The following is a 27,488-nucleotide window of genomic DNA, read 5'->3' on the forward strand; positions in this document are numbered from 1 at the left end:
AAGTAGGCGGAGGTCGGGCGGGCAGGCATGGCGGCGGCGAAGGAGGAAGCGGCGGCTGCGGTGGAGGAGCGCGTACGGGTTTGGGCGGCGGCTCAGGTGGCGAGCGGGCGGCGGGTGGCGCTGGTGACGTCTGGCGGCACGCAGGTGCCGTTGGAGGCCAGAGCCGTGCGCTTCTTGGAGAACTTCAGCAGCGGGCGGCGCGGCGCGGTGTCGGCCGAGCGCTTAGTGAGCGCCGGGTACGGTGTGTGCTTCCTGCACCGCGCCCGTTCCGCCTTCCCCTGGGCCCGAGTGCTGCCGCCGCCCGGCCCCGCGCTGCTGGACGCGCTGTGCATCACCCCGGGGCCGCCCCCCGCTGTGGCCGCCTCCCCCGGCGCTCTGCCCGCTCTGCTGCCCGCACTCCGCGCCTACCGACAGGCCGCTGAAACCAACGCGCTGCTGTCCATCGAGTTCACCGAGCTGAACGAGTACCTGGCGCTGCTCCGAGCCACCGCCCGAGCCCTGGCACCGTTCGGTATGAGGGGGGGGGGGAGACCTGGGAGGGAGCAGGGTCTCGTTCTGTGGGACCTGTGTGCTATGGGGCAACGGGGAACCCTGTGCTGAGGGGCTCAGTCCACCCCACTGACCACTTCTGAAGTGTGTGTGAGGGGCTGAAGCTCTCACGTAATGAGGTGGCTCTGACAGAACAGTTTGCTACTACTATGGTTCAGTAGGGCCTGGCTGCTCCATGCAGTGATGGTTGTGTCTCTCACAGGCTCCGGTGTCATGTTTTATCTGGCGGCTGCCGTGTCTGATTTCTACATCCCTGCCTCAGAGATGCCTGAACACAAGATCCAGTCCTCAGAAGGAGCCCTGCAGGTGAGGTGCACCTGGGTAAGGCTCCTGCCTGTGCCCCACTGTCCTGTCATGGCTGTGGTGGCGAGGGGCTGCCACTGAGATCTGGGAGAGGCTGCAGAACATTCCTTAGTCAGGAACACGTGTTCTCACAATTAAGGAAAAATAAGACCCTGCTTGATTCCCAGCGACAAACAAAGATGCTGAGAAGTTGCAGAGTAAAATGGCGAATGCTCCTTTTCCCCATACTTTGGCATATGTATCTTTCAAGTGCCTTAAAGAGGTGACAGAAGGGTTAGGATTTGATAAAACGCTGGAAAAGGCTGCAGTTCACGTTCTTTTCTTCTCTTCCTTTGCTGATGTTGACATTAGCAAAGTGGACTTTAGTACTAAAATAAAGCTCATGCAGCTAATGCAGGCCTGCTTCATGGCTTAAGAACACCCTGCTTATTGTGAGCAGTAGATAGACATTTGAATTCAGTTTTGCAGGGTGTTCTACCCTGTTCAGTGAAATCTGACAAAACAGTGTCTTGAAAATCATTCCAGTGTAAAACCCACATGAAGTGAAGGTGCAATCTCCTTAGTCCATTTGTTTCAATGACGTTTTCTTTCCTGTTGTCTTTCCCCACTGTAGATCACCATGAGGATGGTGCCGAAAATGCTGTCTCCTCTCGTCAAAGAATGGGCTCCGGAGGCTTTTGTTATCTCCTTTAAACTGGAGACAGATCCCTTGATCTTGATTGAAAAATCTCGTCAGGCTTTGGAGAAATATCGGCACCAGGTGGTGGTAGCAAATATCCTGGAGTCCCGGAGAACCTCTGTTATCATTGTAACCAAAGACTCGCAGACTCCATTATCTCTTTCTGAGGAGGAAATAGCACAAGGCGTGGAAATAGAAGAGAAAATAGTGAGTTACCTTCAGGGCCAACACACCTTATTTATGGACAAGAAACTCTGATGAGCAGCTGAATGAAACAGATGGAACTGGATGAGAGCAGAACTGGAGCAACTCTCCATCCCAGGTGAATAGAGTCAGAATCAGTGCAACCCTATGGAGAAAGGGTCCAGAGCTCTGCCCTGATTGCTAATAGTTACTATAGATGTGCAAGCATTCCAAAGGATGGTGGTTATTCTTGTAAAGGTTGTGTTGTATGGAGGAGAAATGGGACGTATAAAGTGTTTTCTTCAACCTGCTTCTTCCAAGTTTCTTTGTGGATGGAAGGAGCGGAGTTCTGTGGTGCTCAGACGTGGGATGGAGTAGGATAGTTGACAGTCACTTGGTTCCTATTGACTGTCTGCATTGAGCTAGTATTCGGTGCAGGAGGACACTGAGGTGCAGGAGGACATTGAGGACGGGGCGGCCGCTGCTGTGCCCCCCCCAACCTTAGGCCGACCGGGTGACGCGGCACCCGATTGGTCAACATCCGGATATCCCCGCCCCCCACTCACACACACACACACCGTGCTTTGAGTGACACTTCCGCAGCCAATCAGCGCCGCGCTCGGGGCTGCCCGCTGCCATAGCGACCCGCTGCCATAGCGACCCGCCGCCTCGCGGCCCGGTCTCTCGCCGCATGGAGGAGGCACAGGCCGCACCGGTGTGTTCCCGGTGTCCGCCGTTGTGTGCCGGCGGTGCCGCACGTCGCTCACGGCTCCTGTCGTTTCCATGCAGGTGGAGCCGCCGGTGCCGGCTGAGGACGTGCGGCGCTGGCTGCAGGCGGAGGGCAAGGACCCCAGTGACCCGGCGGAGGAGCAGTTGGGCCTGGCCTGGAGGCTGCTGAGGCGCGCTGAGGAACGGCTGGGGGATGTGGAACGGCGACGGGCCGAGGAGCTGAGAGATGTAAGGGCCGGAACCACGGCATGAAGCGGGTGGGCAGCACTGAGAGCATGGAAGCATCGCACGGCTGGTTGTGGATGGAGCTGACGGAGCTGTGTCCGCAGGTGGAGCGTTATGTGGGCCACGTCCGCGGCCTGAGCCAGGAGAGGGATGAGGTGATGGATGAGTGCGAGAGGGAAAATGAGCGGCTCGGGATGGAGCTGGAGCGGCTTAGGCTGCAGCACGGTGAGCTGACACAGAATCACAGAATTGTAGGGGTTGGAAGGGACCACTAGAGATCATCGAGTCCAACCCCCCTGCCAAAGCAGGCTCCCTACACCACATCACACAGGTAGACGTCCAGGCGGGTCTTAAATATCTCCAGAGAAGGAGACTCCACCACCTCCCTGGGCAGCCTGTTCCAGTGCTCCGTCACCATCACTGTAAAGAAGTTCTTCCGCACATTTGTGCAGAACTTCCTATGCTGTACTTTCATCCCATTACCCCTAGTCCTATCCCCACGCACTACTGAAAAGAGACCAGACTCACCACTATGGCACCCACACCTCAGGTATTTATAAACCTGGATCCAGTCCCCTCTCAGCCTTCTTTTCTCAAGTCTAAACAGACCCAGTTCCCTAAGTCTCTCCTCATAGGGGAGATGCTCCAGGCCCTTCACCATCTTTGTGGCCCTCCACTGGACTCTTTCCAAGAGATCCCTGTCTTTTTTGTACTGGGGAGCCCAGAACTGGACACAATATTCCAGATGAAGCCTCACCAGGGCAGAGTAGAGGGGGAGGATCACCTCCTTCGACCTGCTGGACACGCTCTTTTTAATACACCCCAGTATGCCATTGGCTTTTTTGGCTACAAGGGGACACTCTGCAGCAGGGATGTGGGCAGCTTTACTGCTGAGCTGCCCTCAGGTTTTGTGAGATGAGTTTGGTGAGGTGTGAGAAGAGTGAGCGTACAGCATGTGCAGCCCTTGATAACTGCATGTACAGCCCGTGATCTGCATTGACATGGCTGCAGAGGAGCTCTGCTGGGAAGGACCTAAGTGTCCTGGTGGCCAACAGAGTGACCATGAGCCATTGATGTGCTTTAGTGGCCAGGAAGGCAAATGGGACCCCACAGAGCATGGCCAGCAGAGCAAGGGAGGTTCTGCATCCCTCAGCTCTGCCACGGGGAGGCCACATCTGGAGCACTGGGCCCAGTGCTGGGCTGCTAAGTTCAAGGCAGGCAGGGAATTGCTGAGGAGAGCCCAGCAGGGAAGGGCTACAGAGAGATCAGTGCCTGGAGCATCTCCTGTATGAAGAAAGGCTGAGAGCCCCGGTGCTGTTCAGAGGATCTCATCAACATGTTTGTAAATATCTGCAGAGCAGGTGTCTGATGAATGGTGCCAGGCTCCTTTCAGTGGTGTGCAGGTCATCTGCTCCAACCCCTTGCAGTGAACTGGGACACCCACAGCTCCATCAGATGCTCTGAGCCCTTCCAGCCCCTCTCCAGGGATGGGGCACCACCACCTCGCTGTGCATCCCCACCTAGCTGACAACAAACTCCTCTGGTAGCCAAGTGCTGAGCTGTGTTCCTGCTAGAGGTGGTGAAGCAGCTTGCCATTGGATGTGGTTTAGACAAGGCCTGTAGATTTAAAGACAACTTTGTAGGACACCATTGTATTTGCAATGGCAATTCAAATCCTGTGGTTTGTGTTTACTTCAGTGCCATCATTTTGTTTGGATTATAGTCTCTTCCTTTAAATAATTTGCTTTTCTCTCAAACGTAGGGTCACTTCATCCTTGACTAATTCCTGTCTTCTTTTGTATACTGAGTGCTCTTAACAGATCGTGTTCTTACCATTAGCTCTTCTATTCTGTGCCTTATCCTGGATCTGTGGTGAAGGTAGGGGCGAGAAGCACAGCTGGAACAGTTTCTTTGTTATGTACACTTTCATTTTGGGCAAAGATATGAGAGTTTGGGGAAGTCAATTGCTGTTTTTAGAGTTGGTTCTGGGCAGCCTGTAGGTCTTAGGGGAGTGTTCCTGATGGTGTGACCTTAAAAGAGTTTAAGCCCAGTCTGAAAATCTTGTCTCCTCTGTGGCCCCTTTAGTCTCCTGGAGCCACTTGCTGCTGCAGCCACTTGGATGGTGGTTTGTGATTTCAAGTGACTTCTTGCAAGCATTGCTGTAGTAGAAAACTACTGTTTTTTTTCCCCTCATCTTCCCCACCAGGTGGCAGCAGGAGGTGGAAATGTCCCCAAATCTTTGCTGGAATTTATTTCTTGTTGGTGGCTTTGCTCTTTTCCACTTTTTGTGTGTGTTTTTTTTTTAAGGATTTTCATGGCTGTTGGGCAATGATTAACACTCAGATGATGAGTTCTGTGCCCATTACACTGGTGACTTGCTATTTGTGACCAGGTTGCTCCCAGCCCGCCATCCATGAGGGGTTTCTGTGGTTGTACAATGCTTTTATGCACTGGGGGGTAGCTGGAGGATTGAAGCTTTGCTGTCTCATGCCTGGCAGCAGCTTTGAATTGGAGGTTGTGGAACACCTCTATAGCTGTGTCCTGGGTCCTTGAATGATTGTGGCTGCATGTCAGCCATGCCCTCTGAAAGCTCAGCCTTAAGAGTGGGTGCTTGTGTTCTCATTTGTCAGCGCTTGCTCCAGCTGGACATCTGTGGCTCTGGACAGGATGTGCCTCAGCTGCTTGTAGTTCTTATGGGTCATTCCTTGGGCTGTATTTTTTTTTTTCTACCACTTTTCTTATTCTTCTCCACTTACTCTTCCTCCTTTGCAAAGAACGCTGCCCATCTGTCTCTGTGCCTCTGCTGCTTCTTGTGTGGTTGCAGGGTTTGGTGCTGTATCACTGCTGGCTCTGTTCTCTGGGCCTCTGCTTTCTACTGGAGTGTGTGCAAACCAGCTCAGAGGATTCCTGCCAAGTCCTGTGGGTGTAGGGCAGGCAGAGGGCCTGGATCTATAGAGGCTGGCTGTCCTCCAGGTCTCACTGTGCCTTTTGTTTTGTTTTTCTTTAGGAGGGACAAGATACTGCAGATCAGGCTTTATCAAAACAGGGCTGGAGAAAAGGGGTCTTGTGAAAAGGAAGACCCCCAGCCCACTGGGATTGTTGAGTAAGAGTTCAGAGTAAGAGCAGAGTTCAGAATACCAGGCTTCGAGAGTTGCCGTAGCCATGCCTGGTTTTATGTTGAGCTATTGATGCAGCCTTACCTCATTTGATACCTCTGCCCAGAGTGAAATTTTTCCTGTCCTCGAGGCAGTTCATAATCCATTTCTGATGGTTCTCATCTCGTGTGCCTCAGTGTTTTTGGAGGGCAGATCGATAACTCATGCACTGAATTACCAAAGCTTTTATGAAAAACAAACGTACCAGCAGTAAAACACAATGTAGTCGAGTCCTACAGTGATTTAAGAGCAAAACAAAAAGAATAGTTGTAGCCTGTTTGTTCTAATAGCTGTACTGCTTACATGTAGGCAGCATGGATGAGCTTCTGTTGTGGATGTGATAGCTGTAAATTGCTTGTCCTTGTGTGGCAGGAAGAGAAACCTTGTGAAAGCAAGGCAGCTTTGCAAATACAAAGCTTGCTTCCAAAGAAGTGGTTGTGCAGTGTGTACTTGCTTGTGAGAACACATCGCTGTGCTGCTATGACATTGATCATAGAAGGTGTTTGCTGTCCTCAAGCATGGATATGGCAGAGAGAGGTCTGTGAGATGCTGGCGAGAAATCAGGAGGATTTACAAGCATTAGTCTGTGCTATATACAACAGGCTGCCCTCATCCTCTCCAATCTTTTTTTCTTCAGCCTGGGCAAAATGTCTAGATCTTCTTGCCACAAGCTGGATCATGTAGCGTCATTTTCGAAGATTGGATGGAAGGCAAATTGAAGCCCTATCCCTGGAGGCATTAAGGCCAGGCTGGATGTGGCTCTGGGCAGCCTGGTCTAGTGGTTGGTGACTCTGCCTGTGACAGGGGGGTTGAAACCAGATGATCACTGTGGTCCTTTTCAATCCCGGCCTTTCAATATCTTCAAGCAAAACTATCAGCCTAGAAGCAGCTGTAGGAGGTCAGAGCTGTCAGTCCCTTTGTCCTGCTGTCCTATTGCCGACCATAGTCAGAGCAGCTTTCAGAGGAGCTGTAACCTTCACTGGGAGCAGAGATGAGATTTGGCAAAGCCATGGCAGGAATCTGTAGGGCATGTTGGGTGTTAGGTGGGCTTTTTGCTTCAGTATGAGCTGTTGGATTTTCCTAATGCATACGGAGCAAGGGGTGAGGTATTTTTTCAATTGCAGAATGCAATATTTTGCGGTTTGCTTCAAAGGGGGAAGCAGCAAACGAGCTGTGTTTGACCTCTTTGTGGAACAAGCTGTAATTCGTAACCACAGGGAGGGTGAAAGCGAAACCGCAGGGTGTTTTCCATTCATAGGGCTGGACAGAGCCAGCTACAAAATGCAGAATGGAAACATGCCATTGATTTGAGCCATAGGGTGTGATTGTGTTGGGTCCCCTGTTATACCCAGTGTGTGGGAGTGTGGAGCAGATGTATCTGGAGTGGTGTACCTGTCCTCTGTAAGAGTACTAGAAATGTTTGTTTCACTTCCAGTGTTTAGCTCTTTAAGCAGCACAACAGTGTGAATATCCCTCCTTTGTCCATGCAGACCCACAGCTCCCATACGAGAGCATGTGTCAACTTTTATCATCTAGTTTGGGCTAGAAATTGCGAGAGATTATTGTTTTCTTCATATTCATCAGATCGCTGGAGCAAAAGTGATTGTGAGGCTGATGAGAAATGAGCAGTAAAGCCAACTATGGCCCTACACACTGCAGTGCTTAGCCACAACCAAGCACCAGCTTCTCTTGGGAATTGCCATTGCTTTCAGTTTGCTTTGAAAGCCATTGAAGTCTCAGTTTGCTTTGAAAGCCATTGAAGTCTTTCCCAGTGCAGTGTCCTCCTAGCTGGAACTTTGGGTGAAATGGTGAAGAGCTGCCGGTTTGATTCTAAAAGGGGTTTTTACACCTTTAATCCTACAGGAGAGGCCTTGGAGGTCTGTTACCAGAAGCAGTGTGTGGGATTACAGCTGTTTTTGGAGGAATGTGCATGGCAGGGGGGGTGAAGTGCTGTTCAAATCTATCTCCTCAGTGCACACTGACAGGGCATTTTGTCTTCTCTTTCAAAGAAGATGTTTGTGATTGCCTGCTCCTCTGTTTTTGTTATCTGAAGGCCTTTCTAATCTGTCATTTAGTTCCTACCAAACTGTGTTAAGGGTTAAGAGGCTCAAGGATAATGAGGTTGGTAAAACTGAGCTGCTGGGTAGAGGGAAATGGCCTGAATAACTTGCCCCTCTTAAAGGTGAGAGAACTCAGGTGCAGAAAGTCCTGTTGCTTTCTTGACAGGCAGGGTAGTGGGTATGAGTAGGAACATCAGGACAGTGAGATTAGGGCTGAAGCAAGAGATAGGAGGGAGCAAGGGATCTGGAAAGCAGGTGGAGAGGCTAAAAGTTCTATGAGCCATTGAAGGGTATTGGGAGAAACTGGGGCTGCTGTGAAAGGGAATACTTAGTGGAGCTGGGATGAGATCTGCAAGGAATCAGTTGGGCTTCCTCTGTTCCTTTGCTCACAGAAAGCCTTGCCTTGCAGAAGCCCAGCTGAAGGAGGTCCAGGAGATGCTGGAACAGGAAGGCTTGTCTGAAATAGCTCACAGTAATGCCAGTGAACAGATTGCTTATTTGCTGGTGGAAAGAACAGCGCTGCTGGAGAAACTGCAGGTCACAGATCAGAAGTTGAACTCGCACAGTTGTGCAGACAGGCTGTGTGCTGCACAGCTTCAGGTACGCCCTGGTTCAGCAGCTTGAGGTGATGGAAAGCATACTGGGAAAGAGGGTGTCTTTGTGATACTTCTTTAAGTAAAATTATCTGCAAATTCCCAGTGCTCACGTAAACTTTATTTTTTTAGTAGGTTTTCACAGTTGTGTTTTTCTGCTTGATTTGCTCTCAGGGCTTGCACAGGGATAATGAGCAGGGGTATGTTATTTCTGGCTAGTGTATCCCTGCCTTGCTCTTGTGGGGTTTGTTGTCACTCCTGGTACAGTAACACCTTCAGATGTATCTTCCTCAGAAACAAAGAAACCAGGAAGGGGCAGCTCCCTGAGGTGCAGCTTCCAAGTTATGAATATAAAATGTCTCTCTATGTATCCTGTATGATCTGCTTGTGACCATCTTGCCACTTGATACAGACAATTGCAGAAAATTGTCTGTTTTTTTCTGGTGAAGCATTGTAATGGAACTTAACCTGGTTAGGAAGAAGCAGAGCTGTAACTCTTCTCAGTGAAATGCCACTTAAACAAACCTGCCACTGGGCATTTACCCACCGTGATTGGATACACTCTTCCTTCAGTATGGCAGCTAAGTAAGTGAAATAGAGCCAGGTCAGCTGGAGAATGCAGGTGCTTGCAAGTCTTATGTTGAATCCAGACCATCCTGCATGGAGCTCGTGCTTCTGAAGATGCAGCCAATGCTTACCCCTGTTAGGTGTAAACACAGGTTCCATCCATCACTGTAAAGAGCAAGCAGGCAAGGAGCATGACTGCAAAAGGGTGACAGCTAGAATAGGAATTCTTCATTGATGTTTATGCTTGTAAGCTAGAAGCTGTTGATTAAGCACTCTGCTCTTTTTGGTAGCATCACACTTGTTCTACACAATCATAAGAGTCACAGTGGTGTTACAAGGTAATAGAGTAAGAAAAGCCATTAACCTTTTAACTGGAACATGTAATCTTTCTAATCCTCAAAGGAGTTGCTTCCTGCTTGTTCACTCTTATGCTGGAAGCTCAAACAGTCTGAGTGTAAACATGCATTTTTGTGTAGCTGTCTCTGATGAATATTAAGGCTCTTCCCAGGGATGTTGAGATATCCCTGGTTGAAACTTCCTCCTTATAAGATACGATTATAGCACCCTGCTAATCAAGACATGTTAGAACTGAAAATGCAATGTGCTGGTGTCCAGGGATGCATGACAAGATGCTTTCTTATAGTGCTGATTTCTTAAAATCTCTTTTTGTGCAAGGATGAATTTGCTCATGTTTATAAGGAGTTGGAAGATGAATGCCAGCAACGGTGTGAATCCATGCAGCGTGCTGAGGATACAGTTAATGAGGTAATACATTTACATACATTTACATATTTGATTGCTTGATGGCATGGCGTGTAGGTGAGATTTCAAGCAGTGTGTCTGCTCTTCAGCACACTGTGAGGTTACTTAGAGATTTATGCTGATGAGGTGTGAGTGAGCTTGGAAACGCAGCCAGTGCAATCATACCACCTTGGTGCTACTTAATGAACTGCATTGTTTCAAGGGGGGAAGAGCAGAGCTCTGTAGGAAACAGCCATGGCACACTGTTTGATGACTGCATTTTGGCATGTTCCTTTTGCAGCATGCCTCTATAAGCTTACATGCTTTCTGTTTGTGTGGCCACTAATGTTCCAGCGGGTCAGGAAGAGCATGGAGGGGCCATCTGTGGTCACTGCGAGAGTCGTCTCATTTCCATTGCAGCACTAGCTTGTGTTTCAGCCCTACAGGGAAGAGCTGGAGAGGGAGCGGGCATCACGTGTGAGAGTAGAACGAGACCTGGCTGAGGCTACACAGAGTCTGCTCGTGGCTCACGAGGAGATCCAGAGGCTGAAAGATGAGCTGGCTGCACAGGGAAAGGAGCAGAGCAAAGTAGGTAAGAGCTTCTCTTGTGGCTGCGTGCCACTCCTTGTTACTAGCTGGCATTTAGCCCAGCCCTGCTTACTGTATGCCATGCAATTCTTATGTAGGATAGTTGGAGAAAGGCTGTCCTGCTTGTAGTGTGAAAAAATCAGTGTCAGATTTTACCCCAGTACTGAGGAGATCTGAATGTGTCCAGTAAATGCAGTCAGGATGAAACCCTGTTTTCTGGATACAGTACCTAAAGCCAGATGCTTCACTGCTGCCTCCTGCAGGCCCCCCCCCCCGGCAAAACAGCCCCTAGATGCTTTTTCTCTGGGCTACTTCACCAGTCCCCAGCTCTGTGGAATTAAATGCCAGCAGTGAGCAGCATTTGCAACAGTTAACTCACTCTAGAACACTAGTAGCACCTGGGCAGTGTTGCTGTGTGAATTGCAGATTACAATTGTAACCTTGCAGCTTTTACGGTGCTCAGATGTGTCCCTAACCCACCTTGCCAGCCTCCGAACCCATCATTACAGCTTTTTAATCACAGACATTGAAACGAGCGCTCTGCAGTTATCTGCTGTGTGTATTGACTGATATTACGTGCATCTGTGGGCACAGTGCATGTGCTGTGTTGTAGCCTCCAAACAGCACTGCTTCCCCAGATTTCAGACAGGATGCAGCATGACTTTTCTCAGTGGATCTCCCTAAGTATCAAATGAATCTAAGGCTTTCCAAACTGTGAGTAAGGGTTTGCTTGCTACGTCTATGTGGTTTATTGTGCTATATTGTGCTATAGAGTGCAAGATGAGCGAGTTCTCCCTATTCTGTCTATCTTGCATAACCATTTCCCTATGAGCTGCAGAGCTGTGAACAAACAGATTATTTGAGTAGAAAGCAAATCTCTGATTTTCAGTAGGACTCCACTGTTGTGGCATATTTTGGTTCAACCTGCAGCTGCCTACTTCTATTAATGGGGAAATACAAGATTGCTCCTGGGCAGTTTTTAGCCCTGTTATTGGGTCTTTAGTGATGGACATTAGAGATTTTCATGTGTAGTGGTTTAGCTGCCCTCCTTTTGACTGACTCTTTAGGTTTTCTTTCAATTTTCTAATGAATTTAACAGAGAAGTGCATCAAAAATGCAGTTGAGTTTTGTGTTCAAAAATGTGTGACCACAGTGAAACTGCCTTTGTTATTCTTCTAGGAGCTGCTCCGTGGTCAGTGCTGCAAGAGCCTGAGAGCCAGGGAGAAGGCATGGATGAATGGAGGCAGAGTGGTAAGTAACCCAGTTCACAAGCAGAGGAGATCCAAAATCACATTAAGACTTTCTTTAGTAATAAAATAGGATTTTTGTCCAAATGAAGGCATTGATAGAAGGGTTGTCTTGATGATTTTTCCTCCTTCCTTCCCCTGCCACTTCAAATGACAGAAAGTGAAAATCTAATTGCACAGTCCTTGCTTGGAAGTGGGATTTGAGGTTGTAGTTGGGGTTTTTCTGTTGTTCTTGCTGGATTGGAATGAAGACACTGGGTACAGTTTTAGTTTTGCCTGAGAAAAAGCCAAGTTTAAGCAGAAAAGGGAAAAATCTTTGTTTGTGTCTTTAAGGAAAACTGGCTTTTCACTGGTTATGCTTAGGAGTAGCAGACCAGAGTGCATGCACTTGGTAGACCCATTGCTATCAATGTGCTCCCAGTGCAGATATACTTTCCTAATTCTTGCAGGCAAGATACTGTTCTGTGTTAATTCATCTGATGGTTACATATGCTTATTGATTCAGGCTTGTACAACCGTAAGTTTTGCTCTATTCATCATGTCCTAAATATCAATACATTAACACTGTGCTTCTCTCTCTGCTCGTAGCAAATAGTGGATGCTATGCTGCAAGTTTTCACTCATAAGGAAACTTGTTCCAAACTCTGAAGTACGTTTTGTGGGCAGGCACCAGATCTGTCCATGCTGCTGGTTGTGACTGTAACTTGAAATAGGGTGTAGCTCATGTGTGTGGAGGCTGGCTGGGGATTTACACTTGAGATTGCTGTGCTCCTAAAGTAAACGTGGCACAGCTTGGTAGTGCTGGTATCAAACCTTGGATCTCCAGAATCGTAAACCTCTGTCTGAGTGAGAGAACTGTGCTCCCATGTGTATCTGTCTGCACTCTGTTACACACCTGTGTATAAGGGCAATGCAGTTTCAGAAATTCATGTAATAGCTCTGCTCTAAGCTTGGCTGAGGCAAAGGGCTGAGGCAGTGTTAGAGCTGTTGACCAGGCCATGTGCTTTGTTCAGACAGGACGGAGCTGCAGAAGGCCATGGAGCACAACAGCAGGCTGGACAAGGAAATTCTGGCACTGCGTGCACGGGTCCAAGCACTTGACTTGGAAAGAAAAACATTCCTTGATCTGGTGAGTGCCCATCCTGTCCTGGCGTGTTCTCTAGGTCAGCAGGCTGCTGACAGCTGGTAGTCTTGGGCTGTTTCCTGATGTTCAGCTGGTCTCCTTTCCCTGCTCTGCCTCTATGTTTCCCCCCTTCTTTGCTGTGAGTCTTTCCAGAACTGCATTTCTTGTGTCATGTGGCTTGTAAACATCCTAAGTCAGAGTCATTGCTCTTAGTTAAATGGTTCACGTAGTGAGATTAGAATTCTCTTAATGCAGCAATCTTTCTCAACAGGATATTTCCTTAGTGAGGTGGTCAATGAGGAGTGAATATTAAAACATCTAATTTGTCACAAGTTTCAGCATTCAAAACATGCTGATTCTTAATGTCATGCTGTAATCTAAAACTTGGATTTACAGGGCAGTCTGTGCTACACATGCATACATACATCTACAGATAATAGAGATGTACCTAAGATTTGAGACTGACTTCTCATCGCAAACAGAAACGTAGCCAGACTGAGATCACTTCCAGGCAAACATGTTGTCAAGCTAAAATTTACATATCTTTATTCCTTAGGAAGATGAAGTTTAACTGTTGATGTAATAGAAAGCTGTCATTCTAATCTGTGAAAGCTGTGAGCATACTTTGTTGTGAGCCATGGGAGTTGTGTGTCCTGAAGTTGTTTTTCTGTCTGAGAGCCGCATGGACAGTGGGTGAGGTGCATGCTGACCTCCTATTGCTTTCACCTCTCTGGTCTGAGGCTGCCTGGCAGTACCACCATGTGATCTCAGCCAGTCCCTCAAGATGAGCAATTAATATTAATGAATCTTAAGTTTGTCAGCTTGAGAAGGATCTTAATCCCATAAGACAGCCAGATGAACATCCACCAAAAGTACAAGTGTTTTTATTTTGAAGGTTGAACAGCTGAAAGAGGAGATCAGCGAATATCAAAAGGGTGAGAAACGAGGATTCCCCCTGCCCACACCAGCCAAGACTGAAGAAGCTGCAGCATGTTCACAGCAGGTATTTTGTTTGCCATCACAGAAAGTAAGTCCTTTCTGTGCGTGTATAGATGTACTCTACACATTTGTTGATGTAAGCTAATGCCCACTGCTGTCTCTAATTGTTACAGGTCTGGGGGGGGTTTACTCTTGTGGGTGGTGGATTATCTTAATACAGGCAGATGTAGCTTGTGTCCCATTCATTTGTTAGAGACTTGGGAAGCTTTAGAATCACATAATGCCAAGATACTTCAGTCTTAATTGCATGTGAACTTTTTGTTTTCTCTTTATACACAGGGCACGAAGGATGAACGGAGAGCTGAAGGGGATTGTATCATAGGCAAAGCTAGCTCAGATCAAGAAGACAGATGTCAGGGTAGTGAAACTCTTCATAAAAGGTTTGCGATGTAGAAATCCTTAATACGTTGTCTTTTTGTATGCCTTTTTGCATTCTGGTTGCTGTTACTCTGTCCTACAGAGTGCATTTAACTATTGGGTTCACTAGAGTATTCTTTGGTACCAGCTTTGTTTCTCTGCTCTTGAGTTAGAAAGTTTGGAGGTAATGCAGTCCTGTGTGGATGCATATCAAGAATGCAGGCTGTTTTCTGGCACTTTCTCCTGCTTTCTGTTTTCCTAGAAGAGTAGATGTTGGGCTTTTGTGGCTCCCTGCAGGCAGAAGTGTTGTTTTTGAAACTGTTTTGCTGCTGGGAGGATTTTCTCTGGATTTGATTGCTGTCCAGGAGATGTACCAAGACACTTGGCTTTCACACTTAAACATGTAAGCTGGGATTTTTAAGGGAAGACAAAGCTTCATTCTCAGGTGGACTGCTCAGGATGTGCTGCTGCTAAGCCTCTTCTAAGACCTTCAAGGAGGAAAGGATTGTCTGATCCCATCCCACATCCAGTCTTAGTAATGGTTGTCGTTGGTGTGCAGGTGCCGAGAGGTGACTGAAAACATCGAAGGCAGGAATTCACAGCTCCTTCACAAGCTGCACAAACTTGAGCAGGAACATGAGGATTTGGTAGAATGCAATGAAGAGCTGGAATCAATTCTGGGAGAGACACAGATCCAAACAAAGCAGGACAAGGAACAGTTTGAGAGCGAGGTGGAGGGACTTCACTGGAAAGTAAGTAAGGAATGGGAGAAATGCTGTTTGGTTTTGTTTAATTCTAGCTGCTTGTCTCTCTGCATATTCATTGGTAAAATGAAATGATGCTGGTCCTAAAGCTGCATGCTGCTTTGTTTAGTTTGGCAAGAAACACTATTTGCAAAGTCTGTCAGTCATACAAAATAGACACTTGCTTGGAGGTATGCATAGCCCTAAGGAAGTACAGCAGCACTGTCTTTTTCAACTTCTGTTCTCCCTTTTTGGCACTTGAACAAGCACTGTTAACAAACTAATTTGTTGTCCTGAACCCACAAGATCAGGCAACACTCCCTTCACATACAGCCCTTCTGTACATGTGGGCTGTGCACTCTTCAGTTTCTTGTCTGTGCTGAAGCAAAGCCTTTGTGATTCAAATTTGGATTGCATCATGTCTTCTCTGAAGCTATTTCCTTTGAGCCTCTTGCATCTTGGAAGCATTTATTTCCCCTGCGAGGCTGTCCCAGATAGCATCAGTACTCCTGCCAGACTTCCATGTCAGGTTCCTTGAGGAGCTGCATTTCCACCTTGGGTGGCTATTTCTTCTGCTTGTAGTTCATGCTGAAGAAGAGGTTTGAGGCAGCCAGGAGTCCTTTAGGGGCTCAGAAGAGGCAAGAGGTCATGACGGAAGGCCTGGCTTTGGTTTCAATCCCCATTCCTTCTCCAGACCTGCCTAACAGAAGAAATTGGTCACTATGGGGGCACTGGTGCCACCTGATCTGAAGAAAGATCTCTAATTAAGCATGCTGGTGATGAAGGGTTGCACTTCTGACTTCTTGAGCACAGCATCTTGGACACCTGTCAGTTGCAGACACTGAGTTACTTGGGGTATGAGTGCCAGAATCCGCTTTGTCTGTGGGCGTTCTTGCTGAAACTATTGAATTTGAGAGGACAGTGAGTTTTCCTCATCACCCTTTCTCTTATGCTGCAGCATCTGCTGTTGAATAGAGCAGAGATGGCAGGACACATCTTTCTGAAGAGCTCTAATAAGCTGATGTGTTTGGAAAGGCTCTGCTCTACCTTGTTCAAGAGGTGATCTCAGAAGTGCCTTCCTAATGTGTCCTACTTGGTTTTGGGCACCCTCAAAATGAGGGTAATTGGGGTCTTTTCCTGTTAGCAGCACAAGCCTGTTCAAAGGATCCTTTGACTTGAGGAGGTTTAGAAAATCTTTATTTCCACTTATTTGCATGTGACCATCTGGGAGTCTTTAGGTCACCATCAGTCTGATGGTTATCTCATGTACCAGAGCTGTGATGACGTTAGAGACCTTCTTGCAAGACCTGCTGTGTCAGAGTCATTTCTATTCACATCTTGAGCATTGATTAAATGCTTGGTGAAGCTTCTCAGCCTGAGGCTGTTGTGATGTGATGAGGGCTCCATCCTTCTAGAGGTGGCTTTGTGAGGAGCACTGCTCCATGGCATTTGTAGAGCACTGCTTAGCAGGGCATACAGTCCACCTCAACTGGGGCAGCTGTATAGTCCTAAGGACAGGTCTTCTCTAATCTCTAGCCAGAAAGCAGAGGAAGCTAGAAAATGTTTTTGCTTCTAGATGTGTAGGGAATAGAAAAGCCTTAACCCCAAAACAGGCTGTTGGGGACTTTCCACTTACTTTGGTTGGCCTTGCTGCTTGGCCAAGAGTTCCTCCCTTGGGCTGAGCAGCCCTGTCCCCTCTGTGTAAGGTCAGGAGATGTTCACTTGGAGCTTCCAAGCAGCCAAGGAGATGCAAGCCTACAAATGGCAGCGGAGGAGAGATCTGCAGGATGGAAGAGGAGGGCTAAGCCTTGGTTAGATCCACCATCTGTAAAGACAGAGTGCAGTGGAGCTGCATTATTCATTGCTCAGGTTTTTGGCCACCTTGGCTATAGTGAGGGAAGAGCTACACAAATGTGAGTGTACTGGAGCCTGGAGAAAGCAGCAGCCCTGGGTGTTTGCCAGGCAGCACCATGTGAAAAGGACTTGAGAATCTTTTCTGCTTTGGCACACCTACCAAAGTCCTGGCTGTGTAGGTTGCTGACACAGAATGAGGACGCAGGGATACAATGTGGCTATTGTTCTACCATTAGAATGGGATTTACCTGCCCAGCTTAAATAATGAAAAGTTAATGGCTTGGAGGAAAAATAAAGTAAATAGTGGAGATTTATTGTGTATCAGCTTTGGGAGTGAAGGCTGGCAGGGGGCTGAGGAGAGCAGGTTTGTTTTGTTGTTGAGATCCCTTCCAAAGCTCCAAAGTCTTGTTGGAGCTGTAAGCTGTCATCTGGTCATGAAAGGGGTTTCTATGTGAGCCCTGAGTGTTTCACCCCACTGGGTTGCTGTTAAATCCTGGTTTGGTAAAATTAGGAGACAGACTTGCTTGGCCTTTGTAACAGCAGGATGAAAGGTCTGAAGCCAGCCTGCCTTGGCAGCAGTCCATATCCACCCCACTCCTCTCTTCCAAATGTGGGATTTGTTCTGAAGTTGCTTTTTTTTGCCTTTTGCAAGAGCTGGTTTGGTTTTAACCTGTGATTTGTGTGTGTTCAGATCACGAGTTTAGAGACAGAATTGCTTGAAGTGCAGAAGAACAAAACGGAGATGAGTGGGGAAGAGCAAGCATCCGATGGAGCACAGGAGATGCAAGAGGTAAGGGGGTTTCTTTAGGAAACAGGTTTACACCTGTAGAGGAGCATCAAGACCTGAAGTTCTCTAACTTAGCAGCCAACTAGTGGGATCTGTAGGTTTCTTTGTGGGGAAGTCAGAGTTTGTAATATGTGGGAAATGAACCTGTCCAGATATCCTGCCTCAGGTTAATGCTCCAGTAATGTTCAACTAACTCAAGGCATAAGATGCAGGAGTCCTGCTGGCAGCTTTGTAGAACCATTTTTCTCAGCCTCATCTTTCTAGAAAATGGGATTTCTACAGATTGTTTCTATTTTGTTAGAATGAATGATGCTGTGGAAGTGACTCTCGATTTCACTTGTTCCAGATGCTACAGAGCTGTCAGGAAACAATAGAAAAGTTGGGAAGTCAGCTGGGAGAGCGCCGGGAATGGAGAAAACAACTTGCATCTGAACTTGAGCTGTTAAGAGAAGATCTGAAGGCTGAGAAGAAGGTACTGGGAAGACAGATGTGTGTCAGCTACAGGTTTGCACTGCTGTCCCAGGAAGAATGCTGTAAACATTCCAGTTTGGGAAGTGGGCAGTGCTCCTTCAGGAGGATCTGCTTGTAGTTCCTGAAGTGACTCCCTGCAGGGGAGGGATGCCTCTGTGACTCCATAAAACATCCACGGTTGCTCTTTGGTGGTCTTGCTTGAATCCTTCTCACCCTTTGCTCTAGTCCAGCAGGTTTCAAAGCATTTTTTGGCAGCGGGTTTTAAATCCATCTGCTTTAAAGGAACCATCTGTAACTCCAAAGTGCTATTCCTATTGCTGAGTGCTTCAGAGTACGCTTTACTGCAGGTTGACTGGGGAGCTCAGCACAGGCAGGTTAGGTGCTGAAAACCAGGCTGAATACTAATAGCTGCAGATCTACAGCCTGGGTCAGACAGAGGGTAGGACCCAAGGGGGGTTGGCAAGGAGTGGTGGTGGTTGCATCTATTACAAAGGATGTTTTTTCCTCCCTGGGTGACCTTAAACCATATGTGACTCATAATCACTTTGTTAAACATAAATAGAAACCAGTGGAGGTCTGAACTATTGGGGAACTGCACATGCACTGCAGCCTTGCTGGAGGAACGGTGTCACCTAGAGGGCAGTTCTTTCCTAGTGCTGTTAGACAACATGTTAACATTGCAAAAGCTTACCTTACAGACCAGGCATTGCTGAGAAGTAGGTTAGGAAGTGGCTGCATCAGTCTGTATGTCAGTGTTTGAAAGGAGCTGTCAGATTTGGAGATGATGGGATGAACAGGACGAGCCACTCTAACTTCTGCATCCTAATAGTTCACTCATCATCTAGGGACCCTGTGACAAAAGGCATCTGTCCTTGTAAGTTTGTAAGCACCAAATGAATTCCTGGGCTATCCTGATTTATACACATCTGGATGTCAAGACTTGAAGTTGTTCAGTATTGTGTTTGTCAGATGCCCAAAACACAGAAAATTGGGCAATGCTTTTGTTCTTGTAGGTTTTAATAATGACCACGTAAGTCATGTTCCAAGAACTGATTCTCTACAAAGAGCACTTGCATTTATTAGAACAACTCTTTTTTCTCTTGGTTTTAAGAGATTTCTGGGTGTTGCAGAGGAGAAAGCACTTTATCTGAACTTACAGTTAGGGATGTATTACATTGCTAAATCCTTTCTTTAACAGGGCTTGCCTAATACAAAACCAGAGCTTAAAAGCCAGAGTGTCCAAAGAACTTCAACAAGCAGAGATTTCATTAATGCTTCCCACGAGAAGCTACAAAAAGATAATGCTCTACTAGATACAGAGGTGAGAAGTGTAAAGGAACTGCTGTTGTTCTAGTGTATGATGCAGGTTGAAGCTGCATGTTTGCCTTGCTCAATATAAGTAAATGCATCTGTGTGTGGATGAGACCTGGACTCAAAATATTGGCACTGGAATACACTCGGGAAGTATTTGGCTTGGATTTGGTCTCACCAGTGCTTAGTAGATATGCCAGACTAGGCAGACGCTTGTTCTATTCCAGCTGAGAGTTCCCATGTCCTGAACTGTTCCTTATCCCTTCTTTTCTTGCCCCTTTTTCTTCCTGTGCATGTTTGTTCCATGTCCTGAGCTCTGTCAGTGCCAGGTGTTAAGGCAGAGATGACATTGGAAGTGGAGGGCAGCCATCCTCAGCAAGCTGGTTTGGATTGATTTGGATGGATAAATACATGCCTTGCATTTCTGCTGTTTTTCTGCAAGCTGCTTTGTAAGCTACAGTTTTGTAAAGAAATATGGCACACAACGTAATACACTGAGAAAGACAGATAGGCAGCAGGAGGGTGAAATCAGATAAAGCAATGAGATTTGGTGATAGCCGACACACAGCTGCCTCCCACGCAGACTTGTGTGTGTGTTTTCATGGGTGAAGAGCTGCAGAATGATGAGATCAAAGAAAATGAGTGGTGATGTTTTCTGACCTTGCAGGTCTCTGAGCTTGTCCGAGAAAATGAGCAGGTTAACAAACTCAAGCAGCAATGGGAAGATGCGAGTATGGATGGAAAGGCATATGAAGAGCAGATGGCTAAAGTAGTGTTTTTGGAAGAGCAGATCCGGAGCCTGACGGATGAACAAGAACAGCTCTGGTAAACCCTAACAAGGGCTGTGGTGCTTTCTGCCACTCACCTCTTCTGGCTGATGGTTTAGCCTTTGAAAAATGCCCTGTTTCTTCTGGGAGGAATGGCCACAGCTGTTTCTGTCTTTTCTGAGATAGTGGATGGTCAGTTCTCTGTAGAGAGCTTTGGTCAATTAGCACCTCCCTCAGCAAAACCAGGGTAAGATGTAAGTTAGCTCATTGGGACATGCAGTTTGGATCAGGATAAGTCAGATGGGTGGCTTAGGGGGAATGTGAGCCCCTACTGCCATATGGAAGGTCACTGTGTGAGTGCTCCTGGGCTGTTTGCGAGTCCAGCTCATATGGACCCACACAAGTGCTTCTTTACCCAGTAGTTAACCTAGTAGTGAATGACTGGTAACACACCCTTTGGATACACACCTGTTGTGGATTGGTGTCTGTGGGAGCCTGAGCCTTATTCAGAATTGATAGACCTAGGATTAAATCCCCTTTGAAGCCTCCAGAGAGCCTTAGTTATTGCCCGGAGCACTGCGTGAGGTTCTCATATCCTTGCTTTCCTCCCACCTCCGAGGCTGATTTACCTCAGGCATATATAGTTACCTCTTTCCTGTGTTGTTTCTTTTTCAAGTTCTGAATTACTTGAAAGCAACAAGAAGAGGGAGGAGCTAGAAAAGCAGCTGAAGGAGAGCAATGAAGAAAAACAGTCGCTGCTGGAAGAAATTGCCCAGCTTAAGCAAGATATCCTGACTACCAAGGAACAGCGTGACAGCACATTTCAAGAGGCTTTGAGGATGAATCAAGGCACAGTCCATAGAGATAACAGGTTTCTTATGTCACAGAGCTCTGCAGGCAGTTTAGATGGGAGCATCAAACAGGTATGGGCAGCTTGCCATCTACACTCTATTTTTTTTCACTAACTTAGTGACAAAATTGGAGTGGAAGCCAGTCCTTGAAGGGCTGCAGGGCTGACATAAGGGGAGAGCTGAGAGACCAGATTCTTTGGGTATGGTGCTTGGGAATGTGCACTGTCATCATGTCCCTCTGTCACGTTTTTAGACATAGTGGGAAGAAGAGAGTTCAAAGACATCCAGGATGGAGAGTTTTAAGATAAGTAAGGATTACATGCAGAGGTTTGCAAGAGATTTGAGGACAAGAGGGCCTGCAGGCAGGTGTGAAAGCAGAAAAATGAATCAGAGTTGCAGTGATACCTAGACACGTCTCATCTGTACAGTTGGAGCAGGTTGTGACAGCACAGAAAAGCATGTGGTTTGCCAAAGCAGGTTCAAAGATGTAGGGAGGGCACTGAAAGAAATCTTCATAGGAGCAGATGGGGAAACAAATCCATAACTGATGACAGCCCCAAAAAGGAGTTCCCAGCCAGCTGGGCATCGACATGGGGAGGTGCCTTTGATCTTCAGTAGATGTCATTTGGTCCCAAGAGCAGGGGGTGAAGGTGGGAAGTGAGAATGCAGATCAACAGGTGGCTGAAACTGATGCTAGGAAGAAGGATTTTGATAAAGCAGATGTGGGAAGATGGATTTTAGTTTGTGTACAGTGCTTTTGCAAGGCTGAAGAGCTTAATTAATTTCTGAAGGCTCTGTTTGTCTGTAACAGAAGTGGGGGACTGCCCTGTGGTCTCCAGGCTACTCTAGCAGTGTCTGTCCCTATACTGCTGCCAGCACTCACTTTGTGAGTCTGGGCATCACCTGCACATAGAGACTGTCACAGAACTGTGGATGCTGTCAGAAATCACTCAGGATCTGAGTTGTTTTGCTTTTGTTTGCCAGGTTAGTTTTAACAGGGATTTGTTTCCTGATGCTCGTTGTTCCTCTGTTCCTGCAGAATCTGTCTGAAGACAGATTCCAGCAGCAGGAGGAAAGGCTGCAGCAGCTGCGGCATGACCTGCGTCGGGTGCAGAACGTGTGCAGTTCAGCTGAGAGAGAGCTGAGATATGAAAGGGAGAAAAACATCGACCTACAAAAGCAAAATCTCTTGCTTCAGCAGGAATGCACCAAGGTACGAAGAGAGCAGGGATGGAAAAGTTTTGTGTTATTTTACAAGCTGTGGGAGGTCTGAAGTGCTGATTTCAACACACTGGATCTGATTTGCATTCTTGTCTGGGCAGGTGGATGTTGGAGACTGTTAATATTTTGCTCTCACTCCAGTTTTCCCCTAAGAAATGATTTGGCTGAACAGTGTTTCTCTCATGCTTGCACTGCCTCAACTCCATGGGAACTGCACTGCCTCCACATAAAGCATGGTGTATATAAAGCTGTATTTAGCTTTTGCTCTTGTTCGGTAGCTGGTAACCTTGTTGCCCCTTTCAGATTCTATGTATTCAAGTGCAAACTTGATTTCTTTTTCCTTTGAAACTCAGGTCAAAGCTGAACTGAAGCAAGCCCGGACAAAGCTCTTGGACACAACTGAGACCTGCTCCTCTCTGTCAGCACAATGGGAGAAGAGTCAGCAGAAGGTCAAAGAACTCGAACAGGAGCTTTTGAAGTGCTCCCAGGCTGATAAATTGCAGAGCAGTCTGCAAGAGAAACTTGTGCACGAGAAATCCAAAGTGTACGAAGCACAAAGACAGGTAACTCATTGAGATGGACTAACTTAACATCAGCGATGATTTTAGCAGTTCTGTGTGGCTGTAGTTCAGAAGATGATGCACTAACAGCTCATGAACCAATTTTCTGAAGTGCATTTAACTGGGGGGCTGACTATGTATTTTAGAAGACAGGTCAGTCGTTAATGGGAGTATAATTAAGGCAATAGAAGGCAAATAGATTACCTTAACTGCTGTCTCTAAAGCTCAGTACAGAGAATACTGCTGGGATGCTGGCAGGTGTAGGGAGCTTGGATTGTGCTCTCACTGACAACTCATGCTGCTGTTTACAATCTTGTGAGTTGCAAAAACTCTGATTTTCTATGGCATCAATTCCTACCCTGACTGCTGGATTTGGTTCTGAAGCATGCACAATCACATTAAGTGTAAAAAAAAATGTTGCTAATTCATGCCATGGTATCTGATCCAAAATCTGATAGGTATTGGGAAGGTTTTGCTTTTAGTAGGTGCAGTCACTGCAGAAGCAAGCAAATATTCCTTTCCTGTGACTTTGATTCCCAAACCTGCTTGTTAAATATGAAAACTTTAATCTATATCCATCTTTAATCTGAGATCTCAAAGATCCAGCAAAAGCTGAAGGATTCACAGCACCAACTCCTGCTGGCAGAAGCTCGTGTTTCTGACAAGAAACTCCTGGAGGAGGAGCTGAAAGAAGCTCGAGAAAAGGAAGCTCGAGTGCAGCAAGAGCTCCGTGAGGAGCTGCTGAAAAGGTACGTAGAGCTGGGGAGACCCACAGCATTTCCTCTTTATGAAGTGTAAAAGATTGGTGGGGGCTTCGGCTGACTCAGAAGTTGCACCACCCTTCCTGCCAGCCCAGTGATTTGATGCAGTGATAGTTTACCTCTAGGTGCAAGCATTGTTGGTCCAGCTGTGTCCCAGCACAGCTGTTTTCACACTGGGTTTGATGTTCCCAGTCACAGCATTCACCTTATGGTGTGGCACTGGGACATGGGGACATTCAGGGCACGCTGATTTCTTTCTCCCCCCTGAGTTGCCTGGGCTAGATGCAGTGCACTACGTTGGTTTTTAGACCACATGGTGGCATGTGGTGAGGTGACCTCAGTGTCAGCGTCTCACTGTCACACCAATGTGCTTCTAGGAAGCTCCTGGAGCAGCAGGTGGAGGAACTGCGGCAGCAGCTGCGGCATTCCCAGGAGACAGAGGCATCGCTGGCCAAGATGCACGTGGAGCTGCAGGCCAAGACTCTGAACGCCCTGGAAGAGGATAAGAAAACTGACTCAGGCGAGGTGAGCTGCAGCGCACACATGTTCTCATCACCCAGGGTGAGGCTGAGGAGCAGAGTGCACAGGTCTGATGATAGAGAAGCTTTGGAGGCCAGACTGAAAGGAAGTGGAGAGCTCCTGTGGCTGAAAGCATGAGCAAAAATAGAAAAAATATTTGTTTTCCAGCACCTCCAGTGTCAAAAGGAGAGTCAGAAGCTTTCAGAGCAAGTCTCACTGCTGAAGGAAGAAAACAAGGCTCTTTATGCAGAAGGAGTCCGTCTCCTGAACCAGAAGGATCTGTATGTCAGGTAAGGACTGAAGTCACAAGGGATGTGAAGTCAAATGAAAGGTAAAGAAAAAAAACCTACCCAGGAGCTACTCTTTATTTGCCTGATAGTGGCACCAGATTGGACTGTTCTGCAGCCTTTCAAATCTCTCCTGTTATTTAGCACAGAGAACTGTCTTAACCCAGGGAGGGTTAACCCAGAGGGGGAAGGGCTGGGAGTTGTAAAGCTGGGAGTCAGTTTGGGGGATAATTTGGGTCCTTTTCCCAATCAATTTCCACTTGGTTGATGCTTAATGCAGCCTTGCAAGACTAAATCAAACAGCCAAATGGTCAGACACAACAGTGAAAGATGCAGTCTAGAAAGTCAGCACACTCATTCTGTGGACAAACAGAGCTCAGTAGATGGCTGCAGCTCCTGGTTCAGGCTTTGAGATGCCTTAATAAATGCAGAATGTCTTCTGCCTGATTTTTGGTTTAAAACACAAGAGGGTTCACATCTTTGTGTTTGTGCCTCCTCAGAAAATATAATGACATGCAGCTCCGCCACAAAGAAAAGATCCGCAAAGCCAAAGCGACGTTTATCCAAGAGGTGAAACAAAGGGACAGCAGAATTAAGCAACTTGAAAATGAGCTCAGTGAGTCAAAACTCCAAGTGGAAAAGGTAAAAGAACTCATCCAGAGCTTTCCCCACAGGGAAGGCAGGGAAGCTGACTGCAGAGCATCTCTTCTCCCTACAAGGAGGAGATTGCCACAATAAGGTTTGCAGAGCACCTCCAGCAGAGGTGGACCTGCCTTGCAATGGTAGACAGGAGTCTTGAATAGTTAGAGCTGATTGTGTAAGAGCTGCTTCTTCTAGAAAACCTTCTGGAAAGGAACAAAGCAGCCCTGAGAAGGGCACTGCAGTGCCTATGGTGTGCTGGGAGAGACTGTGAGGTTTACAGAAGAGAAGAGCAGAGCGTAACTTCTGGTTGTTGTTTCCTTCTGCTGCGGTGCTCAGGGGAAGGCACTGATTGCACAGATCACTACAGAGAATGAGAAGTTACTCCAGGAAAGAAGACGGCTCCTCCAGAGGATAATTGACCAAGAGGAAACCACTTGGAACAACAGGTCGACGGTTGCTGCCCTGCAGAGCAGGTAGGCACCTAACGATGTCTTAGTGGGATGCCCCTGGGAGCCTGCCTCATACTCGCATGTATGCAACTGTGCTTTCTATGAAGGAATCCTTATTTTGTCTGGAGGAAAGCCCAAACTGTGCCTCAGTCATTAGTGCTGGGGCTTTTAATTGCTGTGGGATGTAATTAGGCCCTCTGCCCAGCAAAACCCTTGGCATACAGCTAAAGTTCATGGTGGCCAAAGAATCTGAAGTTGAAAAAGGAGAAGTACTTTAGGAAGCGTAATGAGGCGGGAAGGGAAATCACCTGTGCCTTGTTTGTGCAACACACCCAGAGTGAAGATTCTGGATGAGGAGAACATGCGGCTGCATGAGAGCAAACTCTGCACACTCTCTGGCCACGTGCACACCTCACAGCGCGCGCTGAGGAGCATCCATGCTCCCAACACAGAGGTGAGACCCTCTGGGATGTCCTGATCTCAGCAGACAGGTGGTGGGAGCTGATGTGTCCTGCTGGGAGGGTCAGTGTCTGTAGCTGCAGTTGAGGTGCTGGAGAAGGGCTGAGCCAGTCATTTGGTTGGAAAGGAGATGCCAAGTGTGCAGCAGACTGCATTGGCTTTGTTGGTGAGAAAGAACTTTTGGGGTAGCTGGTGTGGCGCTCAGATTATTATCTGGTCATGCTTGTTAAGCAATGAACTTAGGATGAAGAGTCCAAGGGTGATCAAAATATCCCTTTGAGGATAAGAGATCAGGAGCACAGGTTGTCTTCTTTAACAGAAAGGCTTTTCCAAGCATGTTAGCGGCAAAAGAAGGACTAAAGAAAACATTGGTCTGATGTTCAGTGAGATTGGTCATCTCACAAATGGAGATGAAATGAAGCAGAGACATTTAATGCCTTCTTCACCTCTTTATTTAACACCATTGATGGGCCCTGGGATCTCCAGAGCTGAAGCACTGCAAGCAGAGGAAGTGAATGATAAACCCCAAGTTGACTTTGAACTTGTATGGAATTTGGTGCTAGAACTGAACCCAGTTTGGAAACAAGTGGTTGCAAATGAAAGAGTACTTTCAGGACCTGTTTGTGCAGTCTGTTGTGTTTTCTTTCTTTCTGGTTGCTTGACCTGAGCTCTGGGGTTGGTTTCTTTGTTGTTAAGGTTCAGATTCAAAGGATAGATTTATGTTTAGTAGTACTGTAGAGCTGAGGAGCCTGTAGTGGAGCGGGGGACGCCTTCAGGTTCAAGGCTGTATGTTGAAATTAAGGGTCTGACATGCACATCCCCCTCTGAAAGTCTCTGTTGTTCCAGGACTTGAAGAATGCCAACTTCTCTGAACGGCAGCTCCAGAGTAAGGTGTCAGCACCACCTCCCCGTGCCAGGTATTGTGGGTTAAAACAAAAAGGAAGGGGGTGGGTTACTCCTTGCCTGTGGGAAGGCAGGAATTGGGCTCAGCCATGGTCCTGTGCTGCCTCGCAGAGGCGCACCGCGGCTGTGCAGGCGGCAAGGAAACAGATAATGCTTAAAGTGACTGAAGAGCTGAATGTGTTTTTAGTTTCCCACCACGGGAACCACCAGACTCCCTCAGCAGCCTGAAGCCTGTGCTCGATTCCAAGCCTGAAGGAGGAGCTGAGAGCCAGGACTCGTCCTTCTGCTTCTCCCCCTCTCAGCCTTCAGAGATCGGGTACCTGAACGTCGCCTCACCTGGAGACACCGCAACCTCCCAGCTGCAGGAGGAGAGTCAGAGCATCAGCTCTGAGAACATGTAACCTGGGGACGATGTAAAGTGCAGGCTGCCAGGATTCAGGCTCCTGTTGTCATACAAGATTGAAAGAGGGAGTGTTGGCAGATGATAATTGGTGATTTCTGTGGTATCTCAATTATTCAACAGCTGCTTTCTTTAATAATTAACATGGCCAACCTTAAAGGTGTGTGTGTATCTCAGCCCAGAGCTGCAATCTGCAGACAGACAAAGAACGGGGGGTGGGATGAGATTTATTTCCCTTCATCTGCACTCCCTGCTTTCCAAGCTTCCTCAATAAAACACGGACCGGTTTCCCTGTGCTGGGCCGTACCGCCGGGTTCCTCCCTTCCCCTCTGCTCTGTGCTGAGACGGGAGCGGCTGCCCCCGTGTGGCTGAAGGAGAGACAGGCAGGAAGCAGTAACGGGATCC

The 27,488-nt window shown here is 47.5% G+C and overlaps 2 protein-coding genes across 19 annotated transcripts; both read left to right on the forward strand.

Annotated features, from left to right (window-relative positions):
- Positions 1-4: 4 nt before the first annotated feature.
- On the forward strand, positions 5-2,640 carry PPCS (phosphopantothenoylcysteine synthetase). Of its 2 annotated transcripts, XR_014931790.1 has the most exons (4): positions 5-511; positions 752-855; positions 1,466-1,853; positions 2,504-2,640. XR_014931790.1 is itself a non-coding variant. In XM_015882633.3 (3 exons), exons 1-3 carry the CDS (start codon positions 28-30, stop codon positions 1,787-1,789), a joined length of 912 nt encoding a protein of 303 aa, XP_015738119.1. In that variant the 5' UTR covers positions 5-27; the 3' UTR covers positions 1,790-2,020. The 2 variants fall into 2 exon arrangements, 1 of the variants encoding a protein (XP_015738119.1); XM_015882633.3 differs by lacking the exon at positions 2,504-2,640 and having other exon boundaries at positions 1,466-2,020.
- CCDC30 (coiled-coil domain containing 30) lies at positions 2,313-27,242 on the forward strand. Of its 17 annotated transcripts, XM_085508877.1 has the most exons (26): positions 2,313-2,429; positions 2,504-2,671; positions 2,773-2,893; positions 8,293-8,483; positions 9,719-9,808; positions 10,223-10,376; positions 11,552-11,623; positions 12,633-12,748; positions 13,638-13,745; positions 14,021-14,121; positions 14,658-14,850; positions 17,387-17,485; positions 17,829-17,954; positions 19,152-19,274; positions 19,932-20,089; positions 20,708-20,954; positions 21,922-22,095; positions 22,457-22,666; positions 23,255-23,412; positions 23,802-23,949; positions 24,112-24,233; positions 24,731-24,872; positions 25,209-25,345; positions 25,658-25,775; positions 26,627-26,697; positions 26,871-27,242. In XM_085508877.1, the coding sequence occupies exons 1-26, from the start codon at positions 2,406-2,408 to the stop codon at positions 27,082-27,084; spliced, it is 3,585 nt and encodes a 1,194-aa protein (XP_085365003.1). In that variant the 5' UTR covers positions 2,313-2,405; the 3' UTR covers positions 27,085-27,242. The 17 variants fall into 17 exon arrangements, with proteins under 17 accessions (XP_085365003.1, XP_085365004.1, XP_015738111.2 ...); XM_085508878.1 differs by lacking the exon at positions 19,152-19,274; XM_015882625.2 differs by lacking the exon at positions 9,719-9,808.
- Positions 27,243-27,488: the final 246 nt, after the last annotated feature.

This window comes from Coturnix japonica, chromosome 9 (genome assembly GCF_054131305.1).
Source record: "Coturnix japonica strain WE chromosome 9, WE-NBRP24, whole genome shotgun sequence".
Taxonomy (NCBI): domain Eukaryota; kingdom Metazoa; phylum Chordata; class Aves; order Galliformes; family Phasianidae; genus Coturnix; species Coturnix japonica.